The sequence below is a fragment of the Gymnogyps californianus genome, chromosome 2, assembly GCF_018139145.2.
Source record: "Gymnogyps californianus isolate 813 chromosome 2, ASM1813914v2, whole genome shotgun sequence".
Lineage (NCBI taxonomy): Eukaryota > Metazoa > Chordata > Aves > Accipitriformes > Cathartidae > Gymnogyps > Gymnogyps californianus.
In genome coordinates, this window is record NC_059472.1 from 149,876,968 (window position 1) to 149,901,528 (window position 24,561).

General features: G+C 36.3%; 1 protein-coding gene across 3 annotated transcripts; it reads left to right on the forward strand.

The window, feature by feature from the left end:
* The first annotated feature begins 71 nt into the window (after window positions 1–71).
* On the forward strand, window positions 72–23,831 carry YME1L1 (YME1 like 1 ATPase). Of its 3 annotated transcripts, none has more exons than XM_050891011.1 (19): window positions 72–285; window positions 3,120–3,251; window positions 5,800–5,962; window positions 8,023–8,121; window positions 9,883–9,992; window positions 11,188–11,338; window positions 11,430–11,537; window positions 11,983–12,065; window positions 12,927–13,017; window positions 14,714–14,866; window positions 16,197–16,329; window positions 16,848–16,910; window positions 17,426–17,538; window positions 17,912–18,067; window positions 18,803–18,954; window positions 19,834–19,960; window positions 20,075–20,148; window positions 20,744–20,830; window positions 22,020–23,831. In XM_050891011.1, exons 1-19 carry the CDS (start codon window positions 256–258, stop codon window positions 22,161–22,163), a joined length of 2,169 nt encoding a protein of 722 aa, XP_050746968.1. In that variant the 5' UTR covers window positions 72–255; the 3' UTR covers window positions 22,164–23,831. The 3 variants fall into 3 exon arrangements, with proteins under 3 accessions (XP_050746968.1, XP_050746969.1, XP_050746971.1); XM_050891012.1 differs by having other exon boundaries at window positions 11,430–11,519; XM_050891014.1 differs by lacking the exon at window positions 8,023–8,121 and having other exon boundaries at window positions 11,430–11,519.
* Window positions 23,832–24,561: the final 730 nt, after the last annotated feature.

Here is a 24,561-nt window from a genome sequence, read left to right on the forward strand (position 1 = left end):
GGAAGGGAGAGGCGACCCGGAAGCTCTACCATCTCCAGCCGCTTCCGGGACAGCTTCGGGCCTGGTGACTGCAGGCAGTAGGGGGCGGCCATTTTCCCGACGAGTGGAGCGGGGGGCCCTCCTGCTGGCGGCGGCGGCGGCGGCTGCCACAGCGACTGAGCGGCGGAGGCTGACGGGCGGGCGCGGCTTCTACCTCTGGGCTGGGAAGCGGACGAGGCGCCTGTGGTCGCCGCCGCCGCCGTCCCCGCCGGGAGGATGTTTTCCTTCTCAACCGTGCAGCCTCAGGTGAGGGAGCTCGCGGAGCGCACCGGCAGCGGCCCCGGCCCGTTGCAGTGCGCAGTTCGCCGCGCTTGGGGCCCCCTCTCCACCGGGCTGCCGTCGGGGACTCATTTCGTGTCCGGGTAGAGCGGGGCCGAGCGGAGGCGCTCGGGAGGCCCGGGGGTTGCGGGCCTCGTCTGGAGGAGCCGAGATCCCGGCTGCCACGTTTTTGGGGCTTTGGAGATCGTCGAGCGGGCGGGAGCGAACGAGGGCTGGGGGGACGCATCGCGGGGGGCTGCCGGCTCGGCGGCACCGAGTGTCGGCAGCGGGGAGAGGAGCGGGTGGGGGCTACAGCGGCCGAGGATTCTTACCTGGGAGAAAAGTACGTAAATGGAGGAGAGAGAAAGGTACAGTAAAACATTGTAAAATCTGAAATGAAGGAGTAACCTGGAGATGGCGCTTTTTAGTATCTGTTTTTATAGTAGAAGCAAGGGGGGGGGGTGTTATTACAGCTCAAGTTAAACTGTGCTGTTAATTATCACGGGTTGTTACGAAAACCAAAAAGAAATTACTTAGAAGAGTTAGTGGAGGAAAAGTCTCTCAATTATTTGTTACATAGAGCAGTCTTGATGCAATCAAGTCCCTCATTTGTTATATAGAGCAGTCTTGATGCAATGAGGAAGGTATCTTTTATTAGATAGATAGATGGGACTAGTGGATTTTATGGACTTTGATCTGACCCAGTGGTTTTATTTTTATGTTTTGTGTCAGGAGGATAGTTTTATTCCACAGTAGGATTTGATTGTTCTTTCCAGATGTGGAGAATGTGTTAATTGCATTTGTTAGTGTAGTGAAACGATAGAACGTGTGCTGGTATTTTTAGGAATGTGTCATTCTACCTTTTCATAGTGGGAAATGCAGGAGGAAAGCTTGGTTAGTGGTTGGGATGCTGGCTTTGACCTCTGGAGGCTTTATGGTTTTACCACAAACTCACAGAGTGTAATTATAACTTTGGAGAATTAGTTCTGAGGCAGTTTTCATGTCTCGCAGCATTGTTTCTCTTGATCTTCTGTCTAGTCAACACAGAGATGGAAGTTCTTGCGGAAGGACGTTCATAGACAGAGGCTTAATCAGGTATTGCAATCAGGTATCGTTCCAGCAGCAAGAATTGCACCCCAACTCTCTTCCCTAGTGACGTGTAATGAGACTGAGGCATTTTGGAAGTGTTGAAATTATTTGTAGTGTGTATTCACAATAGACATAGTCATGTGCTAGAGGAGGAGCCCTGATATATGGTGCACCTGGGCTTCTGTACTGATTCATGAGGTAGTGTCACTGAGCTGAGTGCTGCTGAGCTGCAGAAATGACTGTGATGTGTGTATCTGCTTTGTATAGGTTAGTCTGATACTTAGGTATGTTGCTAAAGTGGGATCCCGAGGAAGAAAACATAAAGGAAACTTTTGGGAATAATTTGTATAATGCAGGAAAAATACAGATGTTTCAAGTTATAAAATTATTACTTTACAGATGAAAATAGGTGTTTGGAAAATAATACAGGAGTCAGCAGTACTTAAGAACAGTGATCTCTGAATAGTAAGATGTTGACAAATCCTCATGATTCAATGCTATTCAAAAGCAGCCACTAAGCTTTCTGTTCAAGTTGGTTCAAGGGGAACCAGCTTGATGACATCTGTTGCTTGGGTATCTGTCCAGGGATAATCTAGAATTTACTATGTTATAATATTTCATATTAAAGTCTGAAATTAAGGCTTACCACTAAATAGATAGAGTACCTCATTTACCATTCTTTTTCTGTTTATTTTGTTTAAAGAACATTACTTGTCTTTTGTGGCTGTGTTGTGAAGTCTTATCAGAATGGTGATCTTAGTTTTGTCTTGGCGGACACCAAGACAGGCTCAGGATTATTTTAAGTGAACACTTCTTCCAAAGAAGAGAAAGTTCCTGAATGAGCGTAACTATAAAGAGGTTTTAAACATTTCAAGAGATGGTGTCAACTTGCAGACTTTTCAGTGTAGAAATCGTTTGCTGTTGTTTTTCCTCTCTTTTTCTTCCCATGTTGATTGTGTTTCCTTTTTTGTGTCTTTTATTGCCATGTGGAGAAAAAACACCTATTTGGAATATAAGTTAATTGACTGTGATGGGGGTGTGTTGACTACAAGGGAAAAACATTCAGTTTCACAAAGTTTTTGTTTTATTTGCATGAAATGATTGTTAAGTTTGTAATATTTGTCAGAAGACAGCAACAATCCTTACTGTTCTGTCATCTGGTTGCAACAGCACATACCTAACACAGCAAACAAGTGATACATTTTAAAAAAAAAAAAGAAAAAATTGAAAAAAATATTCTGAAGGAAGTATTAAGGATAGTAGCAATTTTTATTTCCCTGCTGTTTCAGCTGAGAACAATCTACAAGAAGTTGTCTGTTGTTTTTTTGTAACCAAACATTGTCTTAAGTGCAAATTGAGGGCAGTCTTTGCATCTCCTAATTGTTGATGATCTGTATCTACTTCTGTATCTGCCAATCTAGTGATTATTTTCTTTAAACATGCTTATGTTTGAAAACCAGGAAATGTAGCCTCCCCCCCTCCCCCCGCCCCGTCCTCCAAGCTGTATGAGCTTCTCATGTCATGCATTCTTAAACTTTCTTTTTTTCTTTAAATAGAGGTATCAGCTCTGTTGTGGTGTTGAAGCTAACTTCATGTGGTTTATTATGAAGTCCTCAGTTAAAAGGCAGTGTACAAGATATGCAATTATAAGTCAGGGTTTGGAATGGAGATATGTTTAAATAATTTAAACAAGCTTAAGTTGTTATCTGATTTGAATTTTTTTCCCCCCCCAGGCTACTGTTCCTCTGAGTCACCTTATCAATGCCTTTCATTCACCAAAAAGCTCCACTACTACTGCCAGCACAGCATCTGTACAGCCTGTGCAGAGGGACACCTCCCCAGACCATGATCCTCAGAAGAGCGAGGTACTAAAAACCTTTGGAAAAAGTGGTGGCTTGCTTTTAACTGAATTAAATCTGAATAATATCAGTTTAAGTGAATTTAATATTTGAATCATTTTATAAAATAATGTGGCTAAACGAAACAGAATGTTAACACATAGAATGTAACTTTTTGACAGAACTTCAGTCAGTTGGTGCTTTGGCAGTAAGGATTCTATGCAAATACAGTATTTCATTAATAAGAAAAAAAGCTAGTACTTGTCTCAGTAGTAATTTGCAAGTGATGAGGGGATTTGTTTTCACTTTCAACTTAATGTTTCTTGTTCTAAAGTAACAATAACTTTTCTGTTAATAAACCCTTTATTGTCTTTTCAGTCTCTGAGTTCTAGCAAAGTTTGTTTCATTATTGCTTGTGAGAAAACGGACTGTAACTTAAAATATGTTGAGGGGTTTTGAGAGATTAAACAGCATACTTGCATGTTTTCTTATTTTTCTATTAAAATATCTTCCATTATCATTAGATATTTTTTGTTCTTCACATTGAAAATAAAAATACAGAAAAGTGCAAAGTAGTATTGGATCTTGCCACTTCTCTTTCAACTCATTTCTTAGAACAAGTTTGATAACAGAAAATGTTGGGGAGGAAAAACATGGAGTATCTCACTAACTGCAGTGCTGTGGAAATCAGCATGGATTGTACTAATCATCTCTGTGTTGTGATTCCATTGTTGTTTGGGGGTTTTTTTGTGATTCTGTATTTGCTTCTGGTGATAAAAATTGATTTCAGCGGGAGACCTGAATTATTGAATGAAACTAAAAACGTGTTTCATTTATTCAGTTCTGTATTTGTCTTTCTACTCAGCAAAAGAATCTGGTCTCCTTTAAATACAGAGGGTTTTTTCACATTTAATATTTTCTCCCTAATTCATCATACACCTGTTTGCTCCTTCCTAGCATGATAAAAGTATAAAAATAATAATCAAAAAAGTCTCTCTTAATTAAAGTATTTTTAAAGAAAGTTCTTAAAGTAAGTTGATTAAACTATAATAAACCTAAGCTTAAGTAAAGATTAAGCTCAAACTTAAAATCAGCAAATACTGGCATAATACATGCTGTTCTAATATTGAATAAAGTTGAACTATTAGAATGGCAAAAATCATTATTTGAGAATGTGAAGCCTCTCTGCTGCGAAGTTAAATCTGTATTTGGAAGTAGTAACCTCTTCTGAAGGGTCACAGAAAATGTTACTTTTTTTTCTCCCTTAATTTTTTTAATCTTCTCCCCCCCTTAGCATTTGGGTAATTTTCCAAGCAATTATTAAGCTGAAGTAGGAAGGCTTGATCTACTCCTTTAAACCATGCGTAAAAGGCAAATGATGTTTAAAAATGTATTTGTACTTATTTTGAGTATAAGTGGACCAGAAGCAATCTACCCTAGCCTTTAAAACCTAATACTTTGTTTGCTTAAGAAATCCGTTTTGAACTATGAACTTTGAATATGCTGGTATTCTGGATGCATCTAGGAATCTGTTCTAAAAATGCTTCTTTTGACATTTTATTCAAGTATTTTTCATGTATGTCTTTTTATTGGAAATCTAGTTTCTCCTTGAAAGTAGGTCAACACAAAGCTTACACAAAAACAATTTAGGAAAAATGAAAATTCAATCCATAATATTCTAACAATCAAAAATTAAATATCTGCAAATACATTTAGAATAGAATATTTACTTCTCAGTTAAGAAAATGTTACTGCACAAGCAATATTGAGAGGCTAATAAAGGGTCCAAACCAATATGTATTTTTAAAACATACTGTACCATAAAAGATTTTTTGCTATGTGGAAAATACAAGATTAAAATTACTTTCATCAGGGTTACTTCTTTAGTAACTCAAGTGTATGTGCCTTACATCCTTGGGTTTTTTCATAGTTTCTTTGTTTTGTAGGAAATCCCAGATCCTAGTACTTAGCCATTTTCCCCATAGAAACTTTTGCCTTTCATTTTGTGTCTACACAGCTCGTGGCTTTTTAAGATTTTAACTCTGCGTATAGTTTCTAAATATCCAGTCTTTGTGCTGCTGCTAAATCTGCGCTATCTGCAAAAAGAGTAGCAAAAAAAAAAAAAAAAAAAGAGCTTGGGGGGATTTTGCTGTTTGCTCACTTGGATGGGTGGCTATTGCTGTACATCTTTCCCCCTCGCACCCTCCATTTGCTCTGTCATAAAGAGTGGAAAGAGTTGGAAAACAGCATTTTTTTCTGTGCCTGCTTCAATCAGAGAGCAGGAAGGTGTTAAAAAGACTGAATTGGGAAGAAAATATACTTGTCATAAATGTACTGTGACAATGAATATACCAATGTGGGCAAATGGGAAAGTTATTCTGCATTGATAGCAGCAAATATTCTTGCTTTAATGATGTCTTTTCATTCATTTATCTTCATTTAGAGATCTTTTTATTTCAGTCTGAACTGTGAAATATAGATGCTGTATTGAGCAAAAAAGTTAATTCAGTTATTTTTAATTTTTTTCCCTAAGGTAATCTTAAGTAAATTTTGAACATTTGTTTCTATTTTGCAGTCTGTACTTAATTTAAGAGATCTGGGATTGTCTGATTTGAAAGCTAGCCAGTTCAAAGAATTGGTGAACAGGTTGCTTCCTGGCTACTGTGTGGAAAACAAAGTCTCTTCGCAGTGGCATACATCATACATCTCTGCTGAGTCCTTCTTTGAAAATAAGCATGGTATGTTTCAGAGTAAAGTGCTTATGAGAATTGATAAGAGTTAGATTATAAAGGTGAATGCAGTTATTCTTTAGTTTAATCTCTTGTGCTGTAGATAACTCACAGTTTAAAAAATCTTTAATAAAAAGAGTATTAATGTATTTTTTATTGTATACAGGTTGTCTGTAGAGTGGTGCTTTTGAATCTTCAGAATTTTAGGAAATTCAACCCAGATTTTGGAATTGTTTCTTGAAATTCAGATTTGAAGTTGGCTGCTATTAAACTTGTCTGAACTCAGCTATAGTACAAGTGTATTGTCTCTTAATGATGAGCCTGAGCTATGAATTTTTTCACCAGTTTGTTTCACCAAATAGAAGAAATCGGATTTTGCTAATCTACTAATGTAACACAGTCATGAACATCTCCAGTTTACGTTAAGTTATTCCTTTTTTGCTTGAAGCAACATTACGCAAGGACATTAATTCAGGGTGGGAAGCTGTTAACAGTCCATGTAGAGTATTTCATTGCTGAAATAAACCAAGAGTGGTTCCTTACAGTTAAAGATGTTTGTTGGGGTTAGTCTTAAACACAGGAAGCAAGGCTATTATAGATGCTCAAGAATGTGTTAGAAAAAGAAGCATACAGCTGACATTTGAGATACTGCCTGTATAGTATTGCAGTTGGGAGAAAGAGCGTAAGAATAATATCTTAGGGCTACTATTAGAGGAAGGGTACTAAATTGCATTGTGATGTGAGATATAAAAAAATTAGCCCAGAGGCAGTTTCCTGAATGTGAAGAAAAAAGTTGCAAATGCTTCAGAGCTTTGATAGATTAACATGCAAGCTCACCAGACTGGTTGTTTCATTCACAGTTGAAAAGGCAAGGTTATAGGTGGAAAACTGCCACAGGCAAGGGAGGTGCTAAATCTTCAAGAATGTGCTTTTGGTGTAGGTGACACTACATGCTATGGATGACTATTACTATTGATATGTGTATGTTGTGCATAGTTGTACATAAAGTGAGGAGAGTATTTCTATTTTTTTAAACTAATGTGTTCATAATTATGTTGTATTAGATTAGCCAATATGCAGTATTGTAGAAAATTGTGGAATATACAGCATTGTAGAATTAATAGCTAATCTTTTTTTTGTCCTTCGCATAGCTCCTCAGTATTTCAGTTGTTAGCTTCTAAGCTGTTACTATAATCATATGACTTTTTTAGTAGGAACTTTCAGCATTCTTTTTTCTGTCCTGGATATATCTAACTGATGTAATAACTTTCTCAGAATATGTAAAATAAACAAAACCCCCCACCCTTTTTGTGATTACATTAGCTTCTGAATTACTGTGGAGGAGAGCATGTGTAGGCTTGGCCTCAGTTTTTTTCCCCTCCCTCCCCAGGTCTCTGATGTTTCTTAAATAATTCTTACCTGCTAAATGAGGATGAGTTCTTTGAGCTTTTGGTAACTAAACAACAGATAAATGACGGTCCTGTTCTCTTGCAGTGTATAGCGTGCTTGAAATAGTATCTTCTAATAACTTTTTCGCTGTGATGCTCTTTTATTTCTTCTTGTTTCTGTATTGCATGAGGACTGTACGATGAAGTAGACTTAGCATAGTTTAAAATGTTTTCATACTTTATACATAGTCTGTTTTAAAATGCCCATGAGCAATCTGTTCTTTAAAGCCTTTGAAACTGAATGCTTGATTGAATGCTGGTCCTTCAGCTTCATGAAAGTCTTTGGATTCCTGTCTAGATAACTTTATTCGGCTCTGTACAGATGTGCAGAGTTTTCCCTCCTAGATACAGCTTCAAATTCAAGATTCTGGGTACCAGTGTTTTTTGGAAGTTCTAACTAGAAAAAATTCTGGTATATTGCAAAGTGCCTGACATAGGTTAATGCAAAGAAGTTAACTATCTATGTACTGGTAACGGTTAATTTGTTTAATTACAGATGCCTTAAGGACTGTAGTAAAATAGAATTAATATTTAAGAAAGAAAAAACAACCTATGCGAGAAGTAATGCTTAGTTGCCATTTAATATAGGGTATATTTACACTTTGCTGTATCTTTTTACAGGTTTTGTGGATATTTTCAGTGCTTTACGCTCATCTTGTTTGTACAGACAGCATCCTAATCCCCTCCAAAATTTCTGTTCAGATGTTCGGTGTTGGCCAGGTATAATACAATAAACTACACTGTTTTTAATCTCTCTAGTATCTTTTTATTCTGGGAAAGTATTTTACTTTTGTCTTAGAGGCGTCACTCAGGAAATACCGATAAAATTCCAGGAGGAACTTTATATTGATATTAACACTTTAAATCATGAAGTTACTTTTGCATTTGAGTACTATGTTTCCAAAATTAAGTTAGTAAACATGGTGTAACTATAGAATCTTGTTCAAAGATGTCAGTATTTGTGAATCATATTCTTAAAAGATGATAGATGAGCTGACTGCTTTTGAATCAATAAATATGTTGAATCTAGTATTCGTCCAGATGAACTTTCTAAGGTGTTTGGTGACTGGTGTAAGCTACTCCTGGATGTATGATGGGTAACAACAGGGCTGCATTAGCAAGAACATAATCAGGAGCTCAGGGAGTTCAGGTATTGTCCTCTATTCAGTTCTTCTGATCCTACATCTGGATGCTGTGTCTGGTTTTGTATCCCATGGTTAAGAGAGAAATGCTGACAAAATGGAGATAGCCCAGTGATGGGCCACAAGGAAGGGTGCAGATTTTCGAGCATTTAATGTAGGGGGAAGGTGAAGGATCTGAGGTTTTAAAGTTAGCAGAAGAGAAGGCAAGGAGTGATCGAATTGCTATTGGAGCCATATTAGTTACCCTTCTCTTGCACACCTCAAAGAGGAGGCAGCAATTACAAGTAAAAGCAAAGGAAATTCCTGTTGGAAAATTTTCACAATGAAAATGGCTAAGTTCTTAAACAGATTGTTTGGGGAGGTTGTGTTATCTTAATCCTTGGAGATTTTCAAAACTGAGCTGGACGAGGTCCAGAGCTACCTGATCTGATGTTGAAGTTAGACCTTTTTTGAGCAGGGCTTTGACTAGATCACCTCCAGAAATTCCTTTTATCTGGTGCTATTCTATGATAACAAAAGGCTTGGTTAAAACTATATGATTGACTGGTATTGGTGATTATTTTAAAACATAGTAGTGAAGGAAGATAAATATTCTTGGCTTTGTGATTTATATGATAAAATCTCCATCACAAGGTTTCTGATGTGATAGAAGATGACATATCATGCTATAAGCTCACTGTGTTTAAACGGTCTCATTTCTTTTGTCAGTTTCTAAGTTAACAGCACACCTAAGCCATTCCAGATCTCTTCAGGGCACCTTATCAGCTGAGCTTTTAGATAAAGCTTATCTTAGAGCAGGAACCTTCATTCCCATCCTTCTGGATTAGCTTGTGAATGTTTCATGTTTGTCAGCCTGCCTGGATTTAATTCAGCTGTATGTCTCGTCTGTTTCCTGAGATGGTGATAGGGCTGGCCAATTATCTGTAATTCACAACGTGAACTCCTGATTATTTTAACAAAAAATTTTATGGCAAAAATATATTCTGAAACAATAAGCAGTTTGCTTGCAAGTTCAGATTACAAACGTGGTTCATGATCACATAACTATCCATTTACAGTGCTAAAATATATTGGTTTATTTATCCAGTTTATTGCTATTAGATCCAGAAGTGTCTTTCATACAGTTTTCTGTTTTTTACTTTTTTGGTCAGGCATCTTAAACAGATTGCTGTTTGCAGTTCTCTTTACTTTCTACTGTGGATATGTTGGGAAGATTATATTCAGTTAAATCATGATAGTCTTTTTCATGTAATAGTTTCTGAAATTTCCTAGGCCTTTTTTTTTGTAGTGGTAGTAATAGATAGTTTTTAACTTTTTTATTTATTATTACTACTTTAAGTTTACATACAATCACGGAACTTTAAGACTTTGAGATCAAGAGCAAGACGTCTGCAGTCAACATCTGAACAATTCACAGAAACAAAAAATTCACTTTCTTCACTTTTGAAGGTAAATACGAGTAACATTATGGAGTTGTTTTGGGCTTATTCACACCATCTCTTTCTCTTGAGTGAACTTTCACAATTTACCAAGGGTGTTTTGTTTCACTAGTGTGAAAAAATTTCTTAATTTTAAAACTTGAGCTAATGACAACATACTGTCTTCTTACTAATACACAGATTTGCTTCATATATCATCAATATAAAGATTATCTGAATTTTTTAGGAGAGTAGTTTCAGAGTATAAAAATGGTTTTAAACTCTAGAAATAAAATTCTTCGTATTCTATTTTTGTGGCTTTGTTAAAAATAGCTTGGAGTCAAATGAAGTATTTGTTTAAACAGAAATACAGCTAGTTTAACATACAAGAATGTACATTTTCTTCAAGCAGTTCAGCATGCGATTGATATTTTAAGAATAGAATTACCTGTGGATAGTATATTTTTGAGATACAGAAGTTTTAAACTTGGTATTTTTATGGGTTACAAACTCACTCACATAGTTTTAATTCAGCAGATAAGTACCCCAAGCCTGGATAGTTATCTTAACTACCTTTTGTTAAGCACTTAACAAAACCAAGTTAACCTAGGTACTCTTTGCTTCTAATTGGTTGTACAGAAGTCAGGCTAATTAAAGCATTTGATCTTATTGTGTGTGTAAATTAGCTTTGAACTCTCCCCTTCTTCTAGGCATATGTGGTTTATTTCATCTGTGGACTAGGTATACTGTGAATGAAGATAAACCAGAGCTAGCTCCATGCAGTGCTGCTCTTAAATTTGGTAGGGTGTATGAAATGTATTTGATCAAGCTCTATCAAAACTATACTTACAAAGATAGTTCACATTTGGAAATAATTTAAGTTGATTTCATGAAGCAAAAAGCTTAAGCTAATAACTCCCACTGAATCCAGTGTACAAAGCTAGCTGTGTACAAATCTGTCTTAGGCTGCATTTTCTGTTTGGAACTGGGGTCCAGGAGGGCTCTGAACCTGACCTGTTCAGCAAAAATCAGGGTGCCGCTGCTGGAACCATTGTTATTCCACACTCAAGCTACTGCCCTGTGTTGTCTAACTAACCCCATAGCACCTGAATTATATGCCTTCCCTTCCCCCCCCGCCCCCCCCCCCCCGCCATGCTAGCCAGGTAGTAAGTTAACTATGTGTCAAAACTTAGTGTATACTAACACTGCTGTGGAAAATATTTTAGGGCTTTATCCTGAGAAAGCGAAGAATTGATGTTGAAAACTTAGATACGCTAATGAAAACAAAAAACATCCCAGAGGCACACCAGGATGCTTTTAAAACTGGTTTTGCAGAAGGCTTTTTGAAAGCACAGGTATTCCTGCAAAAAACACTTGGTAAGTTGTTTTAGTTCATGTATCTTGTCTTTGCATTCAGAAAGTAGTTTATTTCAGCCCATATTAAAACTTTTTTTGTTTTCTTTTACAGATTCCTTAAGAAGATCACGTTTGCTTTCTTTCTTTCTCTTCGTTCTTTGTTTTTATCTTGCTATATATTCGTCATTTTTGCCTGGGAAAGGTTCCTTTTCTGATGCTGGTTAGTTAACTTTTTTCCCTGCACTGTTTCACTTCGTTGTTTCTTCCAGTAGGTTTAACACAAATTAAATGTGTTTTGACATTTATGATTGTTTTAGGATAATATTTCAATGTACTAATGAAAGAGAAGAGTTATTTACTGCTTTTGGCTACAGCCTTTCAGACAATAGTGTGACTTCTGGCTTTGTGTACGTGCTTTTGGATGCAGGGCTTTCTCTACTACAGATGACTAGAAAGCACTGAATTAATTGCAAATACTTGAAAGATTTTTTTTTTTTAAATAAATCTTATTCTTGCTGGACACTTGTAAATGGAAACATGCCCTTTTAAAAGGGCGGGTGTAAAGTTAGTGGCTTAATGGTACGCATTCAAGTGCAAAGTTCAGTCTTGGAATGAAATGAGTTCATGTGTAAATTTGTTGTTCACCATCTGCTGTTTGCTATTAGTACGCTTTCGAACATCGAGTATCTTTGATGCAGCAGTTGATCCAATCCAGTTGAAAAATGTCACATTCGAACATGTAAAAGGGGTAAGTTCAAAAGTAAAGTGTGTGTGAGTTCTTGCTTAACTAATCATTGTGAGCCTGAAGAGTGTCTTATGCTATTCAAGGAATTTCTTTGTATGAACTGAAGCCTTATATATATTGACTACTCCAAGGTCAAGGAGGGTTTTAACCACTCTTGTTCTATTTTATATCTTTGTGGCATTTAATACCTTATAAAAGGTGCACTCTCGACTTGTTGAATCACGTTTTTCAAGGCTAGAATAGCAAAAGTCAGGCCATAAGTATCCATGTTAATCTATTTTTTTGCAGAAGTTGACCAATACAAGAAGATGGTAATGCCATTTGATCATTTCTCTCTTGGTACTATCTCTTCTGGATATCTGATATTAGGACAGGAGATACGGAGATTCCCAGAAAGAAGTGGGCATGTCACTGCTGATGGGATACCTTTATTTCTTCTATTCAACTGTTCTTTGGCTGTCAGTGGCAAAAAGAGGACCTCCCCCTCTCCTTCCCCTTGGACAAATAAATAGAATTAATCTCTTTTTAACTAATTAGACTAATATCTTGATGTAGAATTTTTGATTCTGTATTTATCTTATTGGTCAGATCTGGTTTTGAACTGTTTGGTTATTCCTTCAGTATTATTAACTTTAGTGTTTACTGATTTCTATGAACAGTTCTAGGATATAGGTTGAATTAAACTCATGGACATGCGGTATCCACACAAATTCTGTGGTACGCTTTTATCTCCTCTTTCTGTTGTGCATTTTTGATCAATACACAATTAGAGACTTAGTCTCTAATACAAAACTCACCTACAAAAAAAGATGCAGTATTTAATAAATGCTTAGTTATATTTTGTGGTATGTTTTTAATGTGTAGGTTGAAGAAGCTAAACAAGAATTGCAAGAAGTTGTGGAATTCCTGAAAAACCCACATAAATTTACTGTACTAGGAGGTAAACTTCCAAAAGGTAAGAATCATTGCTCAGCAGAAGTGAAAATCATATGTTGTCGTGGCTATCTTTGTAGCTTTGTTCTATACTGAATGACTAATTTGCAGACTAGCTTCTGAATATTTTTCCCTTTAGTTAGGGAGTCAAAAAAGTATATAACCAAAATGGCCCTAAATACTACGGTTGTATTTAGTTTGTATCTGGGAACAATAGTGAAATAATGTTATACATAGGTAGTGGATTTCCTTGTTTGTTTACAATATTTGAGGAACAAGTGAATCTTTAAAGAGAGTTGTGAAAGCTGCTTTATTAAAGGATACCCTTAAATCGGGTACTTGGGCGTGGGGGAGTGGAGGTTAAGGTGGTTATGTTGCATGCTTCCTGTCTTACCTTCAGTTCCTCATATGTAAAAATAGGTCATTACTGCCTACCCCCACAGAAAATTTGAGGTATCTGAGATATTCAGATAGAAGAAGCAAAGATGCCGAGAGACATCTTACATTTGGTAGAAATTCAATAATAACATTAGGGGTAATAAGCTATGACAGCGCAAAGCAGTGGACTGTAGATTCCAGGCAAAAACCCTTTCAAAAATCAAACCTGTGTTTTTAATTGGTAGCAGTCTTATTTACAGGCTTAAGAATCGATATTTCTTTGAAGTCCCGAGTAAACCTTTTAGAGATGATGTACTGAACTACAAAAATTCTTTTACTTTGTCACTCAACGTAACATAGTATTAAAAAAATATTTACTGATAAAGTTATGTATAATTGATGTTAATGCCTTTTTGAGTAGAACTTTATGTAGCCCAGAGGTTTTTTAGGTCTGTCTTTTTTTTTTTTTTTTTTCCCCCCCTCCTTTAACTGTCTCTATAAGGATATGTTTTTTTAAAGTTAATAGCTTCCTGTCACCAAATTTTTTAATTTTATTGTACCTTTTCTCATCTGAGAAAGGCATTGTAACATAAGTTTAGTCTGAAAACTTACCCAAGATAATGAAGAATGTCCAAAAAAGAACCTGTATTGTGCAAATGAATATGTTGGAGTTAGACAAAACTTATTGTGCCTTCTTTAGTTATTAAACTAATATACAGTAGTTCTTTATCTTGAAAGGCAGGAGTTTTTATGTAACTGAACTCTTAAAAGGCCTTTATTTGTTTCGTATGGCTTTCAGCACCTTTAGTGCTTGCTAACTGCTTTAGACAGTTCAGAAACAAATGTTTTCATTTACAAGGATGATTAAGCTTGATCATAGTAGCAGGCCAAGTGAATCTGAAATATGTAAACCTGTTAAGTCTGTTTCCTGTTAGTGCTCTACACCGTTTGAAGTCACTTACTCGGAATGATTTAATTAAAAAAAAAAAAAAAGTTCCACTTTCAGAAACGTCTAGGAAAATGTCAGTTTGAAGAAGACACTGGTAGGGATTCAGCTGCTGAACTCAACAGTAATTTTGTAGAATACTTCAGGTTTCTGTTTCTATTTAATAGTCTTACAAGTCTTTGTTGTTTAAATATGGATCAGAGTGTATCTAGATCTGTTATAGGAAGCTTCTTCAGACTGCAAGTAATGAGCAGTATCTGAAATGGGATGTTAACAGCTTTTTGAAGCCAAGTGTAAATTATTTCTTCTAATGCATGGAAGAAACAGTACCTGTATAATAAGACTGTGTGGGTTTGGTGTTTTTATTGTTGTTTGGTTTTTGTTTGTCTTTTAGGTATTCTGTTAGTTGGACCACCTGGTACTGGTAAAACTCTTCTTGCCCGGGCTGTAGCTGGTGAAGCTGATGTTCCGTTTTATTATGCATCTGGATCAGAGTTTGATGAGATGTTTGTTGGTGTAGGAGCTAGTCGCATCCGAAGCCTATTCAGTAAGTTAAATAGTTGTGGTTTTGAAATCTTTTCACATGCAAGATTAAGTATTCAGTGTTGTTTACAAGCTTTGATTAGGTACAGTTCTGGTTACAGGAAAGTAATGATGTATGAGGCTAATAAATAAAACCTTAATTGTGTAGGTAAATCTCAGAATTCTGTGAGCATCAATTATCTGTAGAATCTTGCTAGTTGTCAGACGAAATTATAGCAAAAATTATAACTGATGTTACAACACTCCTTGAGAGAGTGCAAGTAATTTAATTAGAAATGTAACGTCCTATAAACTAAATGGAACATTTGAAATTGTAATTTACTTACTGTCATACGTAAATTATTGTAAATTTAAGATAAAAAATAGTGTTAAACTTCTCAGTTACTTCCCTCATATATTTGTATTTATTTTTAATCTGAATTAGAGCTTTATGGCATCACAGTGTAGCACTAAGCTGAGATTTCCTTTCTCACACCCATCAACAGACCTAGAATAAAGGGCATTATAATGAAACTTTTAAAATTAATGTTTAGTTTGATCACTTTCACAGGAGAGGCTTTCTATTTTAAGTATGCAGATGAATATTATCAGGGGAGGTGGGGAATCCAACTTCTCTCTTAAATGGAAGATTGATAGTGTCAGGTATATCCAATGTAGAAAGTAGTTTGCACTTGTAGAAGAAAGGTGACTTGCTTCACATGGAAGGGATGCAAAATGTAACATGTGTTGTACTTTAAAATGTGCATTTCTTTCTGTTGAGTCCAGAAGTTTAGATGACTGACTTGTACATTAATATCAGTGTTACAGATATGTGTAGCTGGGTGAGATGAGTTGCATCCTGGTATGCATGTACCAGTTGATGGTCTTAAAATTTATTATTGCATTTTTAGTTTGTGTTTTTAATACCTCTGAACTTGAGGGTGAGGTCTTCACTGTTAAATAAAAAGCAGGTTCTATTAAAATAAGTTAGCGTTTAGACCCATCACATTTCATATTATTTAATAGGTCAATGTTCTCTACCCAAGCCTATGAAATAAATTGTTGTAGGGAGCTGATACAAAATACAACGAATTTCTTAATCTATTTTACTAGTAATTTCTTGTAGCATGATAAGAATAAGCTGATGTGGTTCTTCATGAATCTTGCTTCTTTTTGTATCGCTTCATTTCAAAAATATATTTCATTTTTTTTAGGCTAAAATCAAGATAGTTCTGGTGATGTCTAATAGAACACTTTATAATCCAAGAGTAATAGAAATAGTAGAATCCTAAATTACATGATACACTGTCCCTTTGCGTGGTTGAAGTGTCCTTCTGCTATTTTTCTTTTCTCAGGGGAAGCAAAAGCAAATGCACCATGCGTTATATTTATTGATGAGTTGGACTCTGTTGGTGGGAAGAGAATTGAATCTCCAATGCATCCCTATTCAAGACAGACCATTAATCAACTTCTTGCTGAAATGGATGGGTAAATATATGGATTCTGAGGGCACAGAAGGTGCTTGACTGACTGGTATTTTGAATATTTGGGTGAATTTTTCTTCCTTGACAGCTTTGATTTTTTTGTAAATTTTTGTTATGCTTTTAAGGATATAAATTTAAGATGCTCTTATGACCGCTTTCTAGTACTGCCAACAGTAGCATTAATGGCATTCCTGTGAAGAATAGAGAAGCTTCTGAGTTGTAGTAGCACAACAGCTGCAATTATTTTAAATAATGTCTCAATTTTGCTAGGCTGGTTATATATGTAAAGGAAGAAGCTCAACACTGAGATCAGGGCATGTTTCTAACCAGTTGCCAGGTTAAACGTGGTCATTCTTGGATCACATGTTGTGGTTTGATAGTGTGTTTTTTGACTGGCCAGTTGGGGTCATCCAAAATAAGAAATGGAGGTAGTTATTGACAAAAAAAGGTGTAAATTCTGTCAAAAAAACCCCCAAAAACACCAAACAAACCCACAACCTCACTTTTTTTTTTTCCATACAGCTTTAAACCTAATGAAGGTGTTGTTATTATTGGTGCAACAAACTTCCCTGAAGCGTTAGATAAGTGAGTATAATGTATTGATCATTTTTATAGAGCGAGTATTAAAAAACAAAGAAACAAACACACCCCCCCCCCCCCCCCCCGCAACAACAACAAAGTTGCTTGTGATAGTCTTCAGGTATGACAGTGTTATAGCTGGGGTTTTTCCCCTCTTAAAGAGGATGTGTATTGACCAGTTTTTGGCATTTAAAAAGTTGTTGAGTTAAATATGGAGAAATAAGTAACATGCTTCTAAGCATCTAAGATTTCTGGAAGTTTTTCTACTTAAATTGACCAGCTGCATTCCTTGTTCGCAATGCAAAATGTTCAAATGCAAAAAAACCTTTAAAATGGGTTGGTAATAAACATCTTTCATCTGTTTTCTTACAAACAGATAAGAGAAACGTATTCTTTGCATCTGTGCACCAGACATGGTCTATGTGGATGTCTTTAGAATATCAGATGGATTTTTGTTCCTTATATACATTAGTTTACTGCAGCATTTTTAAGTCAGTGTATTCAATTGGCTTTTCCCTTAGTGCTTTAATACGTCCTGGTCGCTTTGATATGCAAGTTACTGTTCCCAAGCCTGATGTAAGAGGTCGTACGGAAATTCTGAAGTGGTACCTTAATAAAATAAAGTATGATCCATGTAAGTAAATACTTTACTGTAATTTTTTTTATGTAACAGTTTTTTATACTGGATCAGCCCATGCATGTATTAGTCATTTATTCCATCAGCAATTGTGGCGTTACCGTGTGTCTCAGTAAAGAACACAGAAATTGTCTAGTATGTAGTGTTATGAGTTTTCTGAGGCAGTGTTTCTTTCTAGTCCCCAACAGTTCATAGTGTCTTAAGAATTAGGCTTCATTTCTTCTAAAGCTGAAAATTTTTTGTTTAATGCATTATTTTTAATAGAACATGATTCTTGTTTATAATTCGATCATTTCTTGATATTTCTTCATGATACAAGCTTTTTCAGGAGCAATATGGACCCTAATGACAAGTTTGTTTTTCCTCACAGCTGTTGATCCGGAAATAATTGCACGAGGCACGGTAGGATTTTCCGGAGCAGAGCTTGAGAATCTTGTAAATCAGGCTGCCTTAAAGGCAGCTGTTGATGGAAAAGATATGGTAACCATGAAAGAACTAGAATTCTCCAAGGACAAAATTCTAATGGGTAGGATTTTGTACAAAAGACATACCTATATGTTACAGTACACAGGGATTTTCTTGTGTCATTAAGACTTCTACAGAGAGAGAGAGAGTTGGTTTTATGCTGTTGTTTTTTGGTTTGTTGGGGGGTTGTTTGTTTGTTGTGGTGTTTTGTTGTTTTTTTTTTTAAACAATTAAGTCTACTGTTAGTTAATTCTGAATAGAACCTTCTGAGACGGGAGAGCAGTATGTAAAATCTAGTATGGAATACATTCTTTAAGGCTTGATACTTTTTTTTTATCAAAAACACTGCATGTTGTACTTCAGCCTAGAGGAAGACACAGGCTTGATTTCTTACCCTTCCCCTACTTATTCCTAAAGGAAAGGAGAGAATAAATGATCGGAAACCTGGAACTTCTGTTTAACTGACTTGTCATGTGATAACACAAAACTTAAATATCTGAGACACATACACTAAAAATCTGGTCTGTTAATACTTGAGAGAAGAAATGGAATTTTCTCAGATACTCAGACTGCATTTTAAATCTATTCCTTTAAAAGCAACTTGTCTGTAGAGTATATTGAGGTCCATTCTAGACATTAAAGTCCTACTCATAAACATTTTGCACTTAATCAGTGTTAGTTAATTTTGCTTGCATGCTGTTCCTCAGCTACTTTGTGCTCTGTTTGAGTATATGTAATGTGTGGATTGTGGAGGTCAGCTGTACAAAAGAGTTTATTTAATGTTCCTCTGTTTAAGGACCTGAACGCAGAAGTGTAGAAATTGATGAGAAAAACAAAACCATCACCGCTTACCATGAATCTGGACATGCTATCATTGCATATTATACTAAGGATGCAATGCCGATCAACAAGGCTACAATCATGACACGAGGAACAACACTTGGACATGTGAGTATTTCTAGAATTTTATGGCGGTTTAGTGTTGTTGAGGAATTTGCCAACAATGCTATTTGTTGTAATTATGTTAATGCATATTGTAGTATGTTGAAATACTCAGTTATGAGCAATCTCTTGGAAAACTCACTGGTCATCTTTTCTGTGTGATAGACAGCTTTCTTCCTTCATTTTGAAATAAAATAGCATATGCTAGTATAATAGTTCACATACACAAGGAAAGAAACGTAAGTATAGTTGATTCTGCTGCAGTTAAAATAGCACCCAACAGTGAAACTTTGAAGAATGTCTGAAGAACTGGAAAGCAGAAGCATTGCTCAACTGTACTTTTAACACAAACTTCCCTTATCAAGTTGTTCTTTGTCCAGTGTGACTTTTTCTAAACCTGATCAGTTCCCTATCTTGTTTCTAGCATGGATATCCTTAAGTTTTTCTATTCTGCCTTTAGCTGTCAAGCATTTGAACAGAAAAATATTTATATTATGTCTGTTTCTGTTGAACTTTATCTGAGTTAATGTGTTCCGTTAAAGAAAATCGTTGGCCTGAATCCTCCAGGCAAGTTGATTTGTGCTCAGTACAAGCGTAGGGAATAAGAAGAAATGGATAGAATAAATTGTTCTGTTTCTCCTGGTGGTAGGTTTAAGTTGCTTAATCTTACGTGGTGCTCATGGCCTGTAGGAGGCTATTTCAGCTGGTAGAGTAAGCACCTCCAAGCAAATCTGATGAGTGCGTAGACTAGGAGGAGGCCCAGAGCATTCACATGGTTGCATAAAAGCCTTTATGTCTGCTTTGGATATAAAAAAGAATATTTTTCAGATTATTTCAGTATTTCTTCTGTTTACTGGTACCTGACCGCAGTTTTGTATCTTACAGGTATCTCTGCTCCCAGAAAATGACAGATGGAGTGAAACTAGATCCCAGTTGCTTGCACAGATGGATGTCTGTATGGGAGGAAGAGTAGCAGAAGAGCTCATATTTGGAAGTGATCACATCACAACAGGTCAGATAGTAGTTAACCAACAGATTGGTAGTTAAAAGAATTTTTGGTCAAAGCTTGTGGACTGGCATGTTTAACTTGGTTTCAGTAACTAATTTAAATCTGTTTGCTATCTAGGTGCTTCCAGTGATTTTGACAACGCTACTAAAATTGCAAAACTGATGGTGACTAGATTTGGAATGAGCGAGAAGGTAGTATCATCAATCCTTAAATATTTGTATGGTACAAAGAAATATTCTGTTCCATAACTAAATGCCTATTTGGCTGCTTATGACTGGCCCTGCTATAGAGAACTCAACTAGAAAAGCTGTGTATTTGACAGTTTAAAACTTAACCTTGCAAGATCTTCACCTCAAAATTACCTTGAAAGTTACTAATGTCTGCAGAAAATGTTTATAATACAACCAAACATTTTGGAATTGAGGATAATCGGGGATGGGGGGGATGGGGATGACAACATTGGGTTTTCTAGACTTCTAAAGAAACTTCTTTAGGCATCTTTATTACCCATCAAGTGTTAGTAGTCTAGGGATTTTGTTTTGTTTTTTAAATAAGAAAACGCTTAATCTGGGTCTGTACTGAGACCTATTGAAATAGAACTCTGCAGTGACTACATAGTTGAATAGGCTTCTTGTTTTGCTTCTGTTGCAAGCACTTCAGCAAGCATTTGATTAATGATTTCATGTGTATGCACGTAGACGCAATAGGTGATGAAGCTCTTACAGTGTTTTATGTGTGTTACTGCAACAGTGGCAAGATAAAGATATTTTTGTTGTTGTTGTTTAGCTTGGTGTTATGACCTATACTGATACAGGGAAAGTTAGCCCTGAAACTCAGTCTGCAATTGAACAGGAAGTAAGAACACTTCTACGGGTAAGATTCTCTCCCCCCCCGCTCTGATACATTTATTTTGAGATGAGTTGAGCATCAGCTTACTTGATTATTCAGTTTGGTAATGCATACTGGTGAAATAACACAGGTGGATGAAAGTATTCCCAAGTATTTAATGTAGCTGCAACTTTGAATCTCTGCATATCAAAAGTTTTTGGTGATTGTCATGCACAAGTAGTGAGAAACAAGTTGATGGTGTTGGTTTCTTTAATATACTCTTTTCACACTTCCTCTTACATTTGGTCAGGATTTGTATTTTGTCTATTCAATTCATAGGAAAAAAGTATGGCTATAAGTTGTTTTAGAACAGATGTGAATGTTTTGTGTTACTCCCACATTTCATGATGTGCAGCTAAATCATTTTGTATAGTCACAGGAATGGCCGTATCAGATCAGAAAGTTGCCTTGTCCAGTATCCTGTTCCTTACAGTGATCAGTATCAGATGCTTAGGGAAATTTGTAACATTCAATCATCATAGAACTTCCAGATCACTGTTCTGGTAATCGTAATTAGTTTGGTACAGGCAGGAGAATTATTATCATATTATTTATTATCATTAAGTGTTATTATCATAACACTTAAACAACTAACACTTTTGCTATAGCTGTTTTTGAACTGACTCGGTCATGTAAGAACTATCTATGTAGAACTAAAAGTTGAAGCTGGTAATGCTAGCAATGTGCATCAACTTGCAGCAACTGGTAACTTGTTGGGTAGCTTTCAGCTTTCTAAAAGTACATAATACTTCGAGAGTTTTATAAGCTTTTAAAAACTTTAGTCTTTGAGGAACATTCCTTGAATGCTGTAGCACTGCTCATAATATAAAATCAAATGTATTTAATTTAATCAACAAATTTTCAAATCTAGTAAGTCTTTTCTAAGTCATATGTAAAAATACTAAGGTTTGTCTCAGGATTTCATTTTTAGTCCTACTTCTGCAAAATGCAAAGGTGGCATAAAAGTGTGTTTTGTTTTGTTTTTGATTAATTATGCCAGCTAGATTTTAAATCTTCATGAGACAAGAGCTGTGCTAGCTATGAAATGTGAGGCACATCTTTTAAATGTTTGTTTCAAGCTGTATTTGCCTGGAAACAGTTTTTAAAGTGGAATCATGCTGCTGTTCTTGTTCTAAAGTCTTAAAATCTCCGTCCACCTTTTTTTTAATATTAGGACTCATATGAGCGAGCAAAGAACATCCTGAAGACTCATGCAAAAGAACACAAGAATTTAGCAGAAGCTTTATTGAAATATGAGACTTTGGATGCCAAAGAAATCCAAATTGTTCTAGAGGGAAAAAAACTAGAAGTAAGATGATAACTTCTGGGATACAGTAACAATTTGAAGAATGTACATCTAGCAATGCAGTAGTCTTATGCAGCACAGCCTTTTTTTCCCTTCCTGATGTGTGTATGGCATTAGTGACACTTTAATATTATTCTGTCTCTTGCGAGCTTCTGTTACTCATCTATTTGTTGTGTCTCATCAGAGTAAGACACACAAAATAAAGCAAGTTCCTCATCCTCTGCTCCCTGTACTCCTCCCACAAGAAGTTATTCAGAAGGATAAATCTCAGGGTTGAATTCAGCGTTTTGGTCCAGTCAAATGTGTTGAAGCTGAGAAGAAAAACATGCAGATACACTGGTGTGTTTTGACATAGCTTCCTGGGTCATGCTGCTACATGTGCATTTGAAGTGATACCCGCAATACGTGCTATGGAACGTTTTATGGATAGCAACAGATTGGTTTGTAGAACAGTAGTGTGTAGTCTAACTAATGCTCGTACTCTGAGGCTAGAGATCACTTGTAAAGGAGACTTCTTATTTAGAAATGTAACAAAACATCTCGAAGAATGAAGCGGCTACACAGTGCATCTCTATTGAAGAGAGTTGTGGGAGCTCCATGTTAGACAAAAACATTAGTGATTGTGTTTTCAGTGCTCTTGGGGTTAAAATACACACATGTATGGCTGGGAGAGAAATTTTAATGCAAAAACAACAGGCTAAACATGTCTAAGCCTCTTTGGACGATGTTTTGGGCAGAACCGTGGCAGGGATAAGAGAAATACTTATGACCTCTGATGTGCTGCTGACAAGATTCTTAGAATTTTTCTTACTGCAGTAGATGGATAGCAGTACTTTGACAGTGCTTTTACACTGCTGGAGATTCTACAGAACTAGTTTCTACTAATACTATGTATGGGCGTTTGATAATCCAACAGATAATTCCTTCAAAGAGGGCAATATTGGTCACTAAAGAGTAGTTCAGAAAATGTTTGAAGCATATGTTGTTTCAAATAACATTCCCAGTTCTGTTCTACAGTAGAAGTAGGGAAATAAAACCTTTTCTTTCAACCCTTACAGAAACCTCTGGAAATTCTAAGATAGTAAGAAAAAGTTTTTTTGAAAACAAAAGCAGTTTCCAATCAAGTGGAGGTGATTGCTAGCAATTATATGCCAGTATTCTTCTGATCTCATGGAACTGGTTTTTAGGAATAACACATCTTGATCATAATCTTTCTGCACAATTGTAGACTCTTGGGACTATAAACGTCTGTTGCAGAGAGGGCCTTTATTAGCGTATTAATGTTGAAGGTTACCATACTTGGACATTAAAATAGTTGGGCTGGTGCCAATAAATGTGAATGGAAATTGGTAGCTACACTTAAAACTAGAAGTAACATAGTATTTTAGGATTTTCTGAGTGTAATGCTTGATTATAACCTAGTTTTTTAGTAAGAGCACATGCGTTTTTTTTTCCTTTCAAAACCAGGATAACTTTCTATTTGCCTATTTTTGTCAGCTTACTATAGTGACATCCCAGTGCAGTGTGGGAGAACTTCCAAATGTTATAAAACAGTATACCAAATGTCTAGGCTGACTAGTTACAGTTGTACATGTATTTTAAGAATATGCCAACAGAAACAAAAATACACTGCATATTTGGCATCTGTTTTTGGAGTAATAAAGGATAATTTTAATTACGCATATTGGTTTTCGTTTTATTCACTGTAAATTGCTATAAAATGTAATACCAAGTTCCCTACCATGTAAACTGAGGTCTATAAAACATTTAAACTTGTAAATAAATTTAAGAATGATGGTAAAATTGCAGTATCTCTAATTAGATTTCTAGGGAATGTTCTCCTTAGAAATTCAGACCTTTTTTCAATTGCTGCTTCAGTAGTGGGACTTGAATGGGAACTTTTCCAGCTAAATAATGTGAATCTGCATTTAGAAACAAAAGCAAAAAAACTTTTCACTTTCGAAGTCACTAAAATCTATATTGAATGATCTGATTTGGGGGTAAGTCCTTGAGGTCTAACTCATTTTTTCTCATTGTCGTGGTTTAACCCCAGCTGGCAACTAAGCACCACACAGCTGCTTGCTCATTCCCCCCCCCCCATGGGATGGGGGAGAGAATCAGAAGAGTAAAGGGAGAAAGACAGTTTAATAGGTAAAGCAAAAGTCACGCATGCAAGGAAAGCAAAACAAGGAGTTCATTCACCACTTCCCATTGGCAGGCAGGTGTTCAGCCATCTCCAGGAAAGCAGGGCTCCATCACACTTAACCGTTACTTGGGAAGACAAACACCATCACTCCAAACATCCCCCCCCTTCCCTCTTCCCCCAGCTTTATATGCTGATCATGACATCATATGGTATGGAATATCCCTTTGGTCAGTTGGGGTCAGCTGTCCCAGCTGTGTCCCCTCC